The 18037-nt window shown below is 42.8% G+C and overlaps 1 protein-coding gene across 15 annotated transcripts in view; it reads left to right on the forward strand.

Moving 5' to 3' along the window:
* Window positions 1-18037, forward strand: part of DST (dystonin) — a 516002-nt gene that overhangs the window by 354714 nt on the left and 143251 nt on the right. For 9 of the 15 annotated variants that reach the window (XM_065912746.1, XM_065912748.1, XM_065912745.1 and 6 more), the window contains 10 exons: window positions 1996-2084; window positions 3053-3188; window positions 4287-9755; window positions 9882-10031; window positions 10129-10344; window positions 10532-10681; window positions 12055-12288; window positions 13502-13654; window positions 15716-15949; window positions 16707-16973. In XM_065912746.1, the coding sequence (XP_065768818.1) occupies window positions 1996-2084; window positions 3053-3188; window positions 4287-9755; window positions 9882-10031; window positions 10129-10344; window positions 10532-10681; window positions 12055-12288; window positions 13502-13654; window positions 15716-15949; window positions 16707-16973 (7098 nt within the window). The remainder of the gene's footprint in view (window positions 1-1995; window positions 2085-3052; window positions 3189-4286; window positions 9756-9881; window positions 10032-10128; window positions 10345-10531; window positions 10682-12054; window positions 12289-13501; window positions 13655-15715; window positions 15950-16706; window positions 16974-18037) is intronic. The other 6 variants (XM_065912754.1, XM_065912756.1, XM_065912761.1 and 3 more) reach the window with 1 other exon arrangement.

Raw genomic sequence — 18037 nt, forward strand, 5'->3', positions numbered from 1 at the left:
ATCTTTTTTGTTTCCTAAAGAAAACAACTTCTGCCCTCCACCAGGAATTCTAGGTTCTTTCCCTCTCCTAATGAAGCCTTCAGTTCTGTGGGCTAAACCTGTCTCCTTGGCATTGGTTGAATGGCTACATCTTGTGAGATGTTACTGCTCCAAGGTGTCCATTGGAATGCCCCCCCCCCCCGCCCCCGATGCTCTTAGGGCACGGGGTTACTGTTGCTGGTGATAGCACTGGAGTTGCTGGTTTATTTTAAAAAATAAACCTCTGCTAAGTTAAGCAGCATTTTTTGGGGGGTACGTTTCCTACAGTGCCCTCCTGACCTGTGCAATCACAGAGGTGCTCAGTAGCTTTTTACCTTCAAGCTCTGCATCAACACACACTTGTCATCACTTGAAACAGACACTGTTGGCATAATCTAACAGTGGAGAACTTCAGTATCTTGTCACATTTCACCTGTGGTGCAAGGCAGGTGTGCCATCTCTGAGGTTCCCCCAGGAGAGGTTTATAGACCTGAGTATTTGCTTGAATTCTCATTCATTTGAAATCAAGCTAGCTTAGCTCATAGTCTAGCAAACTGCATTTTATAGAGTGTGGAGGAAATAAGTTGGAAAACACAATTACATTGAGTGTTTTAAACCTAAAGCCTTCAAAGTGAATGTGAATATTTAGCTTAAAACTTCTTAATTTCCCCCCTGTTAAATAGGACAAGAATTAAAATAGGGACACAGACCTTAGCAAGGATTTCTTTGTGGAGAACAGATTTCTTCTGAGGAATGTGGTTTGTAAACCCTTGGTATGTCCTCATTCTGTGGTTATGAGTGCTCCAGAATTTTATAAATCAGTTTCAGGTTTACACCTGGCAGACATAACAATAGATACGTTTCCAGCGCAGATTGTGGCCTCAGTTACAAATCTTGAATTACTCTTGGTCTCTCTATTAAAGGAAATTTCAGGTAATTTGATGGCAATAATAAGGGTCTTTCAAAAAATTAGTATGGCCTCATGCTTTCCTATCGGAGAAGGCAATGGCACCCCACTCCAGTACTCTTGTCTGGAAAATCCCATGGACAGAGGAGCCTGGTGGGCTACAGTTCATGGGGTTGCTAAGAGTCAGACACGATTGAGTGACTTCACTTTCATTTTTCACTTTCATGCACTGGAGAAGGAAATGGCAACCCACTCCAGTGTTCTTGCCTGGAGAATCCCAGGGATGGGGGAGCCTGGTGGGCTGCCGTCTTTGGGGTCGCACAGAGTCAGACACGACTGAAGTGACTTAGCAGCAGCACCGTGCTTTCCTATAACCACAAAAAATAAACTTTAAATTGATTCTCAATAGAATATGTCTAGGGAATATATACCTTTTCATTGTCCCATCACTTAAAAGAATGGTAATTACTTTATTTAGTCACTAAGTGGTATCCGACTCTTCTGCCACCCCGCTTGTCCATGGGATTTAGGGCTTCAGAAATGTTACACTTCTGAATTAGGAGAAAGTAATACAAGGGCTTGCTTTTCCCAAACTGGTCAGTTTAATTTCTCTGACTGTCACTGGCGACTTTTGCAAGCAAATGTCTTAATAATAGGAATTATTTAACCTCGTTCTGCAGATCAAGAGAGATACTTCCACCATGTTTTTTCCCAAAGGAGCGCTGTATCTTCTCTGTGAGGACGGTGATGTCCAGTGCTGAGCATCTGTGCCTCCTTCATTCTTGGTTGGGCTGGGATGGATGCAAGAATCTTACCATGTTGTATTATATTTCCTTGTGGAAATAATGGCCTTAGGATTAGAGGGAGGGGCTTCATTCATTGTGCATTCTCAATGAAGCATTCATCTTATCCAGACCTGCAGACTGGGAATAACTCATGGGATTGACTCAGGTCACCTGAAAATAGACCCATCGTGTGGGTGTTGATGGAAACTTGGATCAGTTTTTTTAAAAGACTGTTATCCAGCCTTCGTGAAGGAAGAGCCTGAGTGTGCTTTCTTTACCTTGCAGATTTCCAGTGAAGAAATTTCAATCAAGAAGGAACAGTTATCGGAAGCACTACAAGGCATGCAGCTCTTTCTGGCTAAACATGGAGACAAGTATGTTGGTTTTAATTAGGTCTTTTATTCAAAGTAGCGAAGTGGTCTTCAAAATGCTCAGCAAAGTAAAGGATATTAAATTTTAGTGGAGGGTTTAAAAATGGAACTCAGTTAGAAGTTTAGTTAATAACCTATGATTATAAAGTGATTTAATTGTCTCTTTTCTTGACTCTCAGTCTTTACCAGAATTCTGAAATATACTTATTATCTCCATATATTGCTGATAAGAAAGGCTCAGCGTTAAGGATCAATTGCTAGTTAGTTGTAAAGATTCTAAGCCAGGTCCTGATTCTAAGTAGTACTTACTCTCCAAGACCTGCCTTTTTGAAAATATGTATAAATGTGTTCTTTATTTCCTTAGCTGAGACCTTTGGCAACGAGATTTCTACTGGTTTGGTCCTTGCTTTGAGGCCCTTCATGTATTTTAGCCTCAGGAAGGGATGGAATCTACCCTTTTCTTAAAGCGTTTTTTGCTGTCATCAGAATTAATCTAGAATGATTTTGTACCTTAGCAAATTGGATTAATTTCCTTATAAATTTCATTTTTATTCATCTTTCTGCTTGAACAAGTTTCCTCTTGAGTCATGGCACATTATCTGTCCCTTTTCCGTTTTGGAACTAACAATGGAATCTTTCCCTCTGTTAGATAACAGCAATTGCTGTTTTAGAAATTTGCATATGCTAGAGAGATACTGATATATTAGTCTATACTCTTTCCTTTGGTTTTTTGTAAAGGCCATCCTTAATTTACATATCTAGCCACTCTAGACCTCAGCCATCTGTGTATGAGATTATGTTATTTTTTATTGTATTACAGTATTGATATAATATTGGTTTTTTACATTATCTTTTATGAGGCAATACTAATTTAGGAAAGTATTTTTCTTTATAAAATCATTGCACCTACTATGTCATAGTTATCACTTGAAGACTTATATTCTTCATTTCCTACTTTCTGGTTATTTTAGAATGACAGATGAAGAAAGAAATGAATTGGAAAAACAAGTGAAAACTCTCCAAGAAAGTTATAATTTATTCTTTAGTGAATCTCTGAAGCAACTGCAACAGTCACAAACCTTAGGAGACATCAAGGTAGAGGAGAAGGTAATGTTATTTATTTAGAACACGAGGCTGTTTCAAGACTCTCAGTCTAACTGCATGGTTGTAGGACATGATGTGACATGATGTCACATGTAGTGACAAAGACATGATCTTGAGTTGTGTACGTGGAAGAAACATGGGTGGGGTTTATGTAAGTACTTGGAGATTTCCGTGTTGGTTATTAAATGCAACCTTTCACTTGCTGTCATCAGTTTCTGTGACATCTTAATCTCTGCCTTGCATGGTAAAAGAAAAGAGTCATTCATTTTTCTAACTCTTCTCTTTCAAAGTCATTCTGCTGCTGCTACAGTAGGTATTTTAATATATAAATGTGATGATATAAAATAGTCTATGAGTCATCTCTAAAGGTGCCACTGGAATATTAGGGGGTTTGTCTGCTCTTCAGAGATAATCAGGAGATTTATTTGAGACATATTGGGCCATATGTCTTAGTAAGGATCCTCTAGCATCTTCAAAATATAACAAAAATTGCTTACAATTTGGCCTATCCTTGAACTTTCAAAACTTGACAATACTCAATATTCAACACAGTATTCAGAATTCAAAAAGTTATTTTTATATTCAATTCTCTTACTCCCTGGAGTACTTTGCACACTATTTGTTGCATTTTGAGGGTACGTAGCGATTTTTTCTGGCTTGTGGGTTTTTGGCTGTCTGAAGAAGTCCGTATGCTGTAAACATCAATAGCATGGGGGTTTTAAACTCTCCCGTGTCAGGAGACTAATCTTATCGGGTTGCAGAGAGCATGGTTTGCCTTCCAGGTGTGTGTCCTGTCTCCTCACCCTCATCTTCTCCGTGTCCTCACTAACCTGTTGATGTCCACAATATGAAGTTTTCAATTCACAGATGCATGTCGTTTTCAAAGCTTTATCACATCCTGTGCTCTCGATAGATCACTGACTTAGATCACTTGTGCATTTGAGCTGCCTAACACTCACAGCCTTGCCACACCTCGGTAAGTAGAGGATTTTTATGCTAAAGTGTCTTTTTTTATTTTAAAAAAAAAAAACCTGCAAACTAAATTTCTTGACACTGCTCACCCCTGTGTCAGCCACTGAGACTTTTGTGCTTTCCTTTCAGCTGGATAAAGTCATCGCGGGCACCGTCGATCAGAGCACGGGAGAAGTCCTTTCTGTCTTTCAGTCGGTGCTGAGAGGCCTCCTCGATTATGACACAGGAATTCGGTTGCTTGAGACCCAGCTCATGATTTCTGGGCTCATCTCGCCAGAATTAAGAACGTGCTTTAACCTCAAAGATGCCCAAAGTCACGGCCTTATCGATGAGCAAGTTCTGAGCCAACTCCAAGAACTCGATGAAATGAAGGAGATTATCTCCGCTGTGTCGTCCACCAGGGTTCCGGTGCTGGATGCCCTGGCTGCAGGTGTGATCTCAGAGGCCATGGCCATCAGAGTGCTCGAGATCCTGCTTTCCACGGGCTCGCTGGTTATTCCAGCCACAGGAGAACAGCTGACCTTGCAGAAGGCTTTCCAGCAGCACCTGGTTTCCTCGGCCTTATTTTCTAAAATCCTGGAAAGGCAGAATCTGTGCAAAGACCTTATTGACCCCTCCACCTCTGAGAAGGTGTCTCTAATAGATATCATGCAAAGAAGTGTTTTGCAAGAAGACTTAGGGATGCGGCTTCTGCCTGTGAGGCCTCAGGAAGGAGGCAGAATAACATTAAAATGTGGCCGAAATGTGAGCATTTTAAGGGCAGCACACGAAGGCCTCATAGACCGTGAGACCATGTTCAGGTTGCTGGGTGCCCAGCTGCTCTCAGGAGGTCTGATCAATTCCAAGTCTGGTCGGAGGCTGACTGTCGAAGAAGCCGTGGCAGAGGGGGTAATGGACAGAGATACTGCCAATAGCATCCTCACCTACCAGGTGGAGACAGGAGGAATCATCCGCTGCAACCCCGCCAAGCGTCTGACTGTCGATGAGGCAGTCCAGTGCGATCTGATCCCGCCCAGCAGTGCCCTTCTGGTCCTTGAGGCTCAGCGAGGCTACGTGGGCCTCATCTGGCCTCACTCTGGGGAAATCTTCCCCACATCATCATCTCTGCAGCAGGAGCTGATCACCCACGAATTGGCCTCCAAGATCCTGGAAGGGAGGCAGAAAATCGCTGCTCTTTACATCCCAGAAACTTGTCAAGTCATCGATTTGGAGGTTGCCACACAACTCGGAATTATAGATAATCACACAGCATCGATTTTAAAAAGTATAACACTGCCCGATAAAATGCCAGATTTGAGAGATTTAGAAGCTTGTAAAAATGCCAAACGATGGCTCTCTTTTTGTAAATTCCAACCGTCTATGGTCCATGATTACAGGTTAGAAGAGGATGCTTTTGATGGAGAAGAGCCAGTGGCAACTCAGAGCTCAGAACAAACTAAAAAGTTGTTCCTGTCTTATTTGATGATAAATAGCTATATGGATGCAAACACAGGGCAGAGGCTTTTGCTGTATGATGGAGACTTGAATGAGGCTGTGGGGATGCTCCTGGAAGGCTGTGGTGCAGAAATTGACAAGGACACACCCACTGAAGAGTGTTCTGGTGTCTTAGGACTCCCTGGTGTATTTCTGAATAACACTGCAAGTAAAGCAATGGGTGAAAGTCCAGCTTCACCAAGTAGTTCTGATGAATGTCTTCAGAGAGAACCTGAAAATAAAGAAACCCCTGAAAATGCCATAGACGAAGAGTTTCAGGCATTGGAGACTCATGTTATCAAGAGTGAATTTTGGCTGTCAGAAAACCTGGCAGATGTAATCGCAACTGATCTTAAAGTTGAGAAATCACCTGATGTGTGTGTTCCCTGTTCCAGATCATACTTAAGACAGCTTGGACTTGCTGATGTTAGCCTGCCCAGTCAAGACTCTGAAAACAGACTTGAAAATGGTGAAAATCAAAGTCAATTAGAAACAAAGGAACGTGCAGATGAATGTAGTTGTTCTAAAACCCTTCACAAGTTTGCAAGTGATTTGATAACAAATCCAATGATAAAACCGAAAACTAGTAGAGCTTATGATTTAAATGAAACAGAGAATGAAGATAATATTAGCAGGGGTTCAACTCTCTTTGACTATTCCCCCAGGCTGAGTGCCTTGTTAAGTCATGATAAACTGAGGACCCAGCAGGGAAGTTTTCATGATGTACGCAGTGCAGAGAGTAGTGGAAAGAAATGTGAAACCTCTACATTGCCGTTCAATGACCAAACCGAGTCATCAGGTCAAAGAATAAGAGAAAAATTTCAAGACCAGTTTCTGGGAATTGCAGCTATTAACATCAGTTTAAAGGGAGAGCAAGCTGTAGAGAAATCTTTCAGTGTTGGTTGTAGTCATCCTCAGGTAGAGGATCAGAGTGATGACTTTAGTTCAGATACTTGTGGTGAAGATGAAGACACTCCTGCTGCTTCTCAGCAGGAACCCGAAGAGGAGCAAAGTGAGTCCACAGTGGAAAGGTCCTCGGGTGCCCCGGCCTCAAGGGCTGGTCGTCATTATGTCAGCCCAGCTCACACCCGTACCCCATCTTTGGAAGGAACTGTCAGCGCCAGTGCTGGCGACTATGAAACGTCCCTGCTGGACGATCGGCAGAGCGACACAGCCACGGACACAGACAGCGACGCTGACTTCTACGACACACCCTTGTTTGAGGACGACGACCACGACTCCCTGCTCCTCGAAGGTGACGACTGTGATGGTCTGCAGCCCGAGGACTATGAATCGCTGCCAGAGGATGACTGGGCCGCTCCTCCTGGAGAGCTTTTCTATGATGTTTCTACAGCGGGCGAGCATTCTGTGGGGACGCAGGCGGGGCTGGCTGATAGCTCAGGTGTGAGGGGAGAAGTGCAGTCTCTGCAGGATTTTCTCATAGGTGTTGAGAAGGCAGAGTTCGGTTCTGGTGAAGAAATCCAGTTAAATTCACTTGGGTCCCATGAAGTGAGCGGACCGTTGATGGAAACTGTATCAGAAAGGGACAGTGCAGATGACCTTGAAGGTGATGAGTCTGACTCATTGACTGACTATGAAATTGTGGGAGGAAAAGAGAGCTTCAGGACGGCGGTACAATCTGAGGATGCTGGCTGCTGGGAAGAGAGAGAAAAAGACTGTGTAACTGGACAAGGATTCGAATCTGCTCCTGATCATTTAGAGTCTGTGCAAAGCAAAGACAGTTACAAGGGTTCCGTGTCTGTCGGTAATGAGCAGGACGACGCCGATGACTGCTTTGCTGGTGCTGGAGATGGAGTGGGCGGGGAGGGTGCGGAGCCTGTGGGCCAGGGTGCGGCTGCGGCTCTGGTCGTCCCTGGGTGTATTGCAGCTGCTCCTGAAACAGGAAACAGCTGTGTAAGTCAAAGGAACAATAAAAGGATTCTCCCGACTCAAAAGCATCATCATAATTCTTCACAAAAACAGCAGGGTGTGAATGTTTTACAGCCAGAATCAAGTAGTAAAAGTAGCTTAGGTCCTGAAATAAACCACTTTCCGGAAGATACAAATGAGGTTGTTGGAAAAAGCATAGAAGATCTGTTGAATCACGAGATAGTCCTTCAGGATGAATTACTGCCTCTCATGAAAGACACTGAATCAGAAAATACCTTTAGCCGTGTTGGTGCCTTACCTAATACTAGTATCAGTTCAGCCTCTGAACTAGAGGACCATCTAAAGAACACAGGGCTTAAGTTGATTCAGCCAGAATCTGCTGACTCTGTGAAAGGTGGAAATCCATATTATGAGAATGTGACACTTCGTGGTGACTCCTCTTCTGATGAAATCATTTGTTCTGAGCCCAGTTTAACAGGAAAACCTGCTGAGGAAGGCCATTTGTCATTCACAGTGTCTATAGCTGATAACGATCCTCCAGGCAGTGGAAGGGATCTAATTAAAAGGAGAGCTGACAAAAGCAATATACTAACAGAAGATGAAGCATCAATTCCTAAAATATGTGCAGGTAAAGGAGAAGTTTTCATAGAAGGTCCCTTAGAAGATAATAAATATCCTGAACTTTTGCCCAGTGAAAGTACAAGGGAGAGTCTTGATTTAGTTAATAGTCCATTTCCATTCCCACAGACCACACACAGTGAAGAACACAGTCAGGAAGGAAGCCTTAAAAACACAACAGTAGCCCTTAAAGATGAACCACAGAACCTACCAACAGTAGTTAGTAGAAGTCCCGTTCAATTTGAGAATCTTGAAGAAATATTTGACTCATCAGTTTCCCAAGTGATCAGTGATGACATGACTTCAGACATGACCTTGTCCAAAGGGTTTACAAGGATTGAGACAGATTCACTCCCTAATGAACCCGAAGATGAGCCTGATCTGTTTACTTACTTAAAGCATTGTGCTAAAGATGTAAAAGCAGAGGATGTACTGAAACCAGGTGAAGATACCTCAAGCTGTATTCCAGTCGCTTCCTCTCCCAGGAAGGAGCATTTACAATTAGGACTTAACAATGCAGATGAGATGGCAGCTCTTGCCCAAGAAGACTCACCTCCAAAGGAGACAGCCCAACAGAAAGACCTTCCTGCTGAAGAAAGCAGATCAGGAGTTCCCAAGTCCACACCAGCAGGAGATGAAAGCACGCCTTCAGGCTTCCCTCTTGGAAATGCGGAAGGCCTTGGAAAACACATGGGTTTTGTACAGTCAGGACTCTGTGCAGATGGAGTAAGAACTAACTCCAGTAAGGCTATAAGGACTGACTGCTCATCCTTAGAAATTAACAGCAAGAAAGAGGGGATTGAGCAGCAGAAAGGGAAAGAACCAGCTCCATCTCCAGGAGCCCAGGGCAGCGAGGTGCAGGTCGCTGAACTATCTCAGGCCTTGGTGGAGGACGTCAGTGACACCTTAAAAGGTAGTTTGAAAGATCATGTGACTCCTCAAGAGCTTGGAAAACCTTCAGCCTGTGCAGATGCTAACATTCTAATTCAAACTTTAATTAAAGGAAGTAGCTCATCACAGTTCATAAATGAAACAACTGGTGTGCCCAGTGACTCTAACACCAGTGGCTGTGGCATTTCCCCCACCAAAAACTCACCAGAATTAAAAGCAGAGAGCAGAGAGGATCCGCTCTGCATTGCAAACCTCAAGTCTGAATTGCTCCTCAATATACTTAAGCAAAATCAGTATAGCCAGAAAGTTATAGGAGCTTTTGAACTGATGAAAGAATTAACTCAGATGGAGTGTGATCTGGAGAAAAAGGGTGGGACATCTGCACTTCCTCCTCTGCATTTTGAAAATATATTCTGCACGCTGCTTGCTGATGGATATTCAGAGAAGGGAGGACAGGGTAGCGACTTGAATCAAAAATCACCTACAGCTCCTGAAGTGACAGATGAGGAGCCACACATTCTTGAAGAATTTAACAGCAAGGGCGGAAACCCCTGTTCCCTAAATTTACAAAGTGTGAAAGAGAGTGGCCCGGAAAACTCTCCTGTCTGTGCACCAGGTTTGCCAAGAGATGGGAGGCGGAAGGAGCCATGTGCTGCGTCCCCAGGCCATTTGGAATGTATTTCAGGGTCAGAAGACTTGGCTTCTGGAGACAGCTCGATGGAGCGAGTAAGTAGACTTTCCATTTTATAAGCAAGTAGCTGCGTGGAGCATTTGGGAATAATCACATATATTTTATTTGCTTGAAAAATCTGCACAGAGCCGATTGAATTAAATGTCCACATTTATCTTTAGTTTTCCAAGGAGCTGCAGCAATGCTTACAGCACAGATCAAAGATGTGCGAGTATTTGGCTTTGCTTCAAGACATGAAGCTCCCCTTCGGCAGCCAGGACTCCCAGGATGGCAGTCTAGAAGCTTTGAGAGAGCAGCTGAAACAGCTGGAGGTAAGAATCGTCTGCTGACGGTTATGGAGGGTGGTCAGCTAGTGAGAAACGTGTGTTTCTCACTAAATAGATACGAGATACGTATTTTTTTCTGCAGACGTTTGAATTGGGATTGGCTCCAATTGGTGTGATTTTAAGAAAAGACATGACGCTGGCGGAGGAATTTGTACAGTCTGTGCCGGGTGACTTCCCCAGGGGACCCCTCGAGGACCTGAGCGTGAGCCTCCAGAGTCTGCAGACGGCCTTCTCATCCCTCCAGGCCGCGTCTTCAGAAAGAATGAACCATATAACGCTGGCGATCGACTCCGAGGTGGTAGGTTACCAGAACGTCTCGCGCCAAGTCAGATCTAGCTTTTGGGAGAAAGTTGAGGGTTTGAAAATTTAGTCATAAGATGAAATATTTGTTCTTAAACCATTAAGCCCTTCACACAGGATCATTATTTGTAGGAATTTAAAATGCGGGGAAAGATAAAAATGAACATTCAATTTTTATTTTCTAGTCTAAATTAGCCGTTTCCCATGAAGAGTTTCTGCAGAAACTTCAGTCATTCTCACGTTGGATATCGGAGACGAGCGAATCTGTGAAGAATGTGGAGGTCATGACAGTTCGAGACACTGAACCCATAAAACAAAACTTGGAGTTTCTCAAGGCAGGTGTCAAAATCAGTAAGATAAAGCGTGTGTGTGCGTGAGTCGCTCAGTCGTGTCCGACTCTTTGAGATCCCGTGGACTGTAGCCTGGCAGGCTCCTCTGCCCATGGGATTCTCCAGGCAAGAATACTGAAATGGGTTGCCAGTCTCTTCTCCAGGGGATCTTTCCGACCTAGGGATCAAACTCGGGTCTCCTGCATTGCAGGCAGATTCTGTACTGCTGAGCCACAGGGAAGTTCTTTAAGGTACTGGGCTGGCCAAAAAGGTTGTTAGGATTTTTCCGTAAGATGGTACAGAAAAGCCTGAACGAACCTTTTGGCCAGCCCAGTACACTAGAAAACTTGTGGACTTAGTATCACAGCGGTTTAGGGAAAAGGTGACTTGCTTATGCTGTAAAGGCGTATTTCCTTTCTCCGTAAGATATGTTTGTTGACAGCTGATGCAGCAGTAAGATGATCACTTCAGAGCTGTCATTCTGTCTTTCCCTGCAGCCTTTATGAAGCTGTAACCACTGCTGCATGTTGAGACTGGTATTTATGTATTTATTTATGTATCAGTCACATAAAGATACAGTAATTTAAGTCAGTCCTGTAGCTGTATCATAGTATTAGTCATTTAGTCACACCTTTTCCCCCAAGTTGTTACTGTGAACCGCATCCCTCATGAATGGCAGGGAATGACACTCTTGGCCTGTGAGTCAAAAAACTGAAATTCTGGCCTCTTGGGACTTACGTCTTAAATCCCCAATGGTCTCATGTATGTGCTGCCACAGTGACATGGATATTGTATGCATTAGCAAGTAATATTTTAATGTTGATGTTTCCCTTCAATGTGCTAAACATACACAGGTTGGATCTTTACCTTTTGCTTCAATTAACTTTTTAAGTGCTTCTACCAGACAAGGTTGAAATATTCTGAGAGGGTTGTTTTTTTTTTTAATACAATGTTAATAACCATAGTGTTGAAATAATCTCATTACTACCTTTCATTACAAATGATTGGCTCAACTCGGTGAGTCATGAAAAAAGATCAATAAAAGCTTGAATGCCTGATAGAAGAAGCATGTGTACGTGCTAAATCGCTTCAGTTGTGTCCGATTCTTTGCGACCTTATGAACTGTAGCTCCCCAGGCTCTTCTGTCCATGGGATTCTCTGGGCAAAAATACTGCAGTGGGTTCCCATTCCCTCCTCCAGGGGATCTTCCAGACCCAGGGACTGAACCCAAGTCTCATTATGTCTCCCACTGGCAGGCGGGTTCTTTACCACTAGCGCCGCCTGGGAAGCCCTGTATTTTGTAGTAAGTGTTATTGTTGATAGAAACTTTGCATTGTGGCTTCCCTTGCTGTTCCTAACTAGTACTACTTTGTTCACAGAAGGTGCTGAAAGACCTCGGACACACCAAGACGCAGCTGGAGACGGTTGCCTTTGACGTGCAGTTCTTCATCTCTGAACATGCCCAAGATCTGTCTCCCACCCAAAGCAGACAACTCTTAAGGCTCTTAAACACAACTCAGAAGGGTTTCCTTGACGTGCAGGACTCAGTAACTACCCAGGTGGAACATTTAGAGGCTCAGTTACAGCTAGAGCAAGATCTCGATCATCAGAAGGTCTGCCTTTCTTTGTGGAGTTGAAATTCTTGGCTTTTAGCGCTTCAGTGTGAAATCCGTAATGTAGACCCCAGGGGCTATGGGTAGGAAAAGATAGGAAGGGTTTTCTGGAATGGCAGTGAATGGACAGGGTATGATGTAGCAATTCTACAATATATAAAGGTGTTTTTGGTCCTAAGAAGGCTAGAATTAGTTGCTTTTAATTTTCATGACTCCCTCAAACTACTGTTTTTAGGGAAGAGTTGTAATTTTTTTCCCCAGGAGGAACAAATGTGTATGCACTGAGAAATGTCCAGGGATAAATTGATGAACATGTGGAGAGCAAAGGTTAAGGGTGTCTTTGCTTCTTGGGAGCAGGGTGGCCCAGCAAGATGGGACTGGGCTCTGGAGCCAGGCTGCTTGAGTTTACACGCTGTTTACAGCCCTTACCCACTGTGGGAACCCGGGGCAGGTCACTGAACCGGTTATTTCACTGACAAATTGGAGATTGTAGCAGTGCTTACACAGTAGTATCGTGGGCATCAATGAAAGAAAGAATTAAAACTCTTACGACCTTTCCTGGCACGTGTCAGGCTCCTATTCAACCTGATCCATGGCTGTAGAATGAGTAACTAGAGTGTATTTAATCGGAAGATGAAAGATGCAAGCAATGGCTGGATTAATCTCTTAGGATGATGTAATGAATTATTTGGGGTGGTTCATTCAATAGCAACAGTGTGCAGAGGTGGGACAGAACTGGCCCCAGTGATGAGGGCACGAGACCTTGTGCAAAACTCCTTCAGTTCCCTCTGGAAGCACAAGTGTGGTCTCCAGCGTGATATCCTGTCTACACATAACGAATATATGCTCACAGACTGATCACAACTAACTTCTGTTTTGATATCCTTTTGCAGAATTAATTGTGTGTGTCGCAGGTTTCAAGAGCTTCAGAAAACGGGCTGTTTCTTCCTGTCGGTCAGCAGCGCCAGCTCTCACACGTTTGCGTGGCCACTGCTCTGTCGAGCGGCGTCATCAAGGCGCGATCCCCTCCCCTGCCCCTGAGCTGCGCTCTGACGATCTGTCACTTGTTCAGCATGTACCCCATTGCTATTATGTTTACAGCATACGTAGGGAAGCTTATGTAGAGGAAACTTGCAGAATGTGTTGTGGTAAACAGCTGTGACCGTAGTGAACTGGGGGCCAGTTCACGAGGCTATGCTTTTCTTCCCTTCAGCTGGTGGCCGAGCGTCAGCAGGAGTACAAAGAGAAACTGCAGGGCATCTGCGACCTCCTCACCCAAACCGAAAACCGCCTCATCGGTCACCAAGAAGCCTTCGTGATTGGAGATGGCACGGCTGAGTTAAAGAAGTACCAGTCCAAGCAAGAGGTAGAACCTAGCTTTGCGTTAGTGGGTCGAGTCCATGTTAAGATGGATTACTGGTATTTGGAAAGCAGTTGGGGTTACTGGAAAGTAGTCACCTTTACCTTTTCAGAGGCAGGGTGCACCCAAGACACCCCTAGTTCTGAGCTTGAAGCTTTATACTAAAAGTTGTATTTCAGGCTCCAGCAAGCCAGGTAATTTTCTTGCCTCTTTTTTGGTGAGATGTTGAATGGAGGAGACATATATATAGGAGGTTTGATAGGTGGGAGAAAAACCTTATATGATGAGTTAGAATCTGGATCCATTGAAGGCCAGTCACTCACAAATCAGGAGACACATCCATGAGTTTGGGTTCTTGGTCTTTCTTAGGTTCATCTTACTCCTTTCACTGTTCTCTGAGATTTGTTTCTTTTCATTGAAGGAACAAGCAATAGTAACAGATAAAGAAAGCTTTATTTCAGTGTCAGGAGAAGGAACATTCTCTTCACTGTGAGATAGTTCCTGGTTCTGCTCCCAGACTCTATGTTGCTGGCTTTGTAACTGAAGCTCTCAGAGCCTCACTGACTTCGTTGCTCATACTTCCACTGCTGCGTTACTGTCAGAGTTAAATATTATATGTCAGGGGACCAGCAGTTAATGCTGTATAGTAGTGGCTTGGTGAAAAGGATCTCTTTTTAAAAAAATATATTTATTTATATATTTTAAAGTATAGTTGATTTATAGCATTATATTAGCTCCAGACACAAAACATAGTGACTCAACATTTAACAGATTACACTCCCATTTAAAATTAATATGTTGGCTATATTCCCTGTGCTGTACAATATATTCTTATATTTTATGGATTCTATACATAGTGTTCATAGATTGGAAGAATTAACATCGTAAAAAATGTCCATACCACCCAAAGAAATCTATAGATTCAGTGTGATCCCTATCAAAGTACCCATGACATTTTTCACAGAACTACATGGAACTACACAGAACTATATGAAACTACAAAAGACCTTGACTAGCCAAAGCAATCTTGAAAAAGAACAAAGTTAGAGTTGTCTTGCTTCTGGATTTGGAACTGTCTTACAAAGCTGTTGCCATAAAATGAGATGGTACTGGCACAAAATGGACACAGAAATCAGTGGGGTGGAAGAGAGCCCAGAAATAGACCCTCACAGTCAGTTAGTTCTGACAAAGCAGGCAAGAATATACAAGGAGGAAAAGCCTCTTCACCAGTGGTGCTGGGACAACTGGACAGCCGCTTTGCATTCAGATACTTCCCAGAGAAATCTGGGGAGCCTTAAAATAAGACTATAATAATAACTATAAGACTATAAAAATAACTATAATAATAACATGAAGACTTAAGCATAGTACAATCTAAAGAAAGACATTATAATGGATGAAAAGAGGAAGAATTACATAGAGCAATCTAACGAGAGGAAAGGTGTAATAGTTGAGGAGAGATCTTACTCTGAGCTTCCTAGCAGCCAGGGCAAAGAAGCAAACAGTATGTTTTATAGAACTCTGGCATTTAGGAGGAAAAATTGTCTTTGTTTGGAGATTATCTTAGGAACAACTTAGCTCATAATTTAGGGAATTATTTGTTTTTATTTTGAGAAGTAGATATATATTAAAAAATTAATGTTTAGAAAGAGAATTGATAATATTAACATGTATTTAAAAACTTTTATGTACCCACATAATGTAAAAAAGTCTGCTGTGTACAAATTTGTAAAGATTATATACTAAATATTTGTTTTCAGTGTTTTGCAAACCACATCCATTTATTAACCATGCAAATCTCATACCTTTCTTTAGTGGTCTTTGAGGTTTCAAATTACATTAGATATTATGCTTTAAATAAAACCATTCAAATGAACATGGTATTGAATACGCTTTTTCAACCTCTATGTGTTCTCCTCTGCCCACATCTACCCCACTTTTAGAATTATGGTTTTGAAAGAATTAAACATATGATTCATGGGGTCTCAAAGTCAGACACGACTGAGCAACTGAACTGACTGACTGATTTACTAATTTAATGATTTTTTTTTTCTTTTGTGTTAAAAGGAATTACAGAAAGATATGCAAGGAAGTGCACAGGCATTGGCAGAAATAGTGAAAAACACAGAGAATTTCTTAAAAGAGAGTGGCGAAAAGTTGTCACGAGAAGATAAGGCTGTGATTGAACAGAAGCTGAATGAAGCTAAGATAAAGTGTGAACAGCTGACCATAAAGGCAGAGCAGTCAAAGAAAGAGCTGGATAAAGCTGTGACGACAGCAATCAAAGAAGAAACGGAAAAGGTCCTTACTCAGCTGTGTGGTACCCTGCTCCTGTGGGTTTGTTGAAAATGATTAGGATACCAAGTGCCTTGATTTATTACATGCTGTCAGGAGGTCAAAGCGATGGTTAGCGCCAGAGACTAGAATTTTGGGTTTTCTGTATGTAATTGACCAGATTTGAAGAATTGGCCTTGTTGAACTTAAAAAAAATTTTTTTAATCAAAGTTAATGTACAATATTATATAAGTTACAGATATACAACATAGTGGTTCACAGTTTTTAGGTTATATTCAATATATGGTTATTATAAAATATTGGCTGTATGTCCTGTGCTGTACCATATACCACTGTAGTTTTTTTTTTTGGCCTCGCAGCGTGCAAAATCTCAGTTCTCTGATAAGGGAGTCCTTATCCTAACCGCTGTACTGCCAGGGGAGTCCCTTCTTGTAGCTTAATTTCTTTTACATATAGTAGTGTGTAGGCTTTGTTGAACTTTTTAAAAAAAAAAATCTAAGTGGGATTGTGAAACTTTATATTTGTGAGATGTGTGAGGTCTCATCAGTTATAATTTGGAACGTATTTTAAGAACAGTGGAAACTTCAGAGTAACTGCCAGTTACTGTAAGACTTAATTTCATCATGTTCGGTTTTCAGCGTGGGTCTGGTTTGTTTCCCCCCTCTGATTTTTCAGGGATCTAACTATTTGCTTTCAGAATGTCTAGTAACACCCACGCCTCAACCCACATTCAAGGTTACCTATTGTGACCTTTCTTGCCCAGGTTGCTGCTGCGAAGCAGCTGGAAGAGAGCAAAACCAAGATCGAAAACCTCTTGGACTGGTTGGCAAATGTCGACAGAGACTCAGGGCGAGCAGCAATGGAGCCGAAACAGGTCATTGAACAGAACGGGACGCACTTTCAAGAGGGTAATGGCAAGTCGATGATGGGAGAAGAGGATGAATTCAACGGAAATGTGTTGGACACGGATGTTGACGGGCGTGTCGGGACCACCGAGGAGAACCTGAACCAGCAGTACCAGAAGATGAAGGTGCGTGGTTTCACACAGGGTACTGTTAGAGTCTCTTTTTGGGTCTGTACAGATAGGAAGGACTTAGCATGTGAGTTGTCCCTTCAAAACTCAGGGACCCTTGAGAGTAAAGTTCTTTTTTTCTCTGCTCATCACTATGTCAGAGTAAGTTAATGCTGAGAATTGTAAACAAGTCACAAGCAATGAGAACTATATCATCAGATGTGGAGTTGTCTATAAAGCAGAGCTGTAAGGAATAACAGCAATAACAATAATAGAGTGGTGACAGTGGTCCAGCATGCTTCAAATCTCTTCCCGGCTTGACTCATCACTTTGTCCCTTTCGTCCTCCCCACTACTCTGTAAAATGAGAATATAATTATAGTGGTAATGAGCTTATTATTGTTAACGTTGTTGTTGTTATTCTTATTTTACGGATGGGGAAGGCTTCCCTGGTGACTCAGTGGTAAAGAATCCACCTGCCGATGCAGGAGATGTGGGTTTAATCCCTGGGTTGGGACAATCCCCTGGAGAAGGAAATGGCAACCCACTCCGGTATTCTTGGAATACTTGGGAATGCTTGGGAAATCCCATGGACACAGTAAACTGGCTTCTGTAGTCCATGGGGTTGCGACAGAGTTGGACACAACTTAGCGACTGAACAACAACAGATGGGAACAGTAACTTACAGAATGAGCTGGCTTGGCCAGGTTATGCTTCTAGTGAGGGATGGAGTTTGGGTTTAAACCTAGGCTGTGAGCTCAGTCCCTCTGCTGAATTCCAGTCCTGCCTGCGGTGTCCTCCTGAGTTCATGTGAGCCCTCTGCAGACCTCGGCTTGGCTGTTTTGGTGAAGGCTGCTGTAGAGGAGAGGAATGAAAGCTCACTGCAGGAAGGAAGTCAGAGCTAACGCGGATGCTATTACAGGAGCCAAGGGGGCAAAGCTGATTTTAGAGAGCCACGTGTTTAATCCTTTTATTTCAGTGTTTGGCTTTTGGTGCGTTTCAGAGACATTTGTGGTTCTGCTGTTTGCCTCTGAGCCTTTGTCTTTGGCATCTTGGGATCAGTGTGCTCTCTAAGAAGCTTTT

The sequence above is a fragment of the Muntiacus reevesi genome, chromosome 20, assembly GCF_963930625.1.
Source record: "Muntiacus reevesi chromosome 20, mMunRee1.1, whole genome shotgun sequence".
Lineage (NCBI taxonomy): Eukaryota > Metazoa > Chordata > Mammalia > Artiodactyla > Cervidae > Muntiacus > Muntiacus reevesi.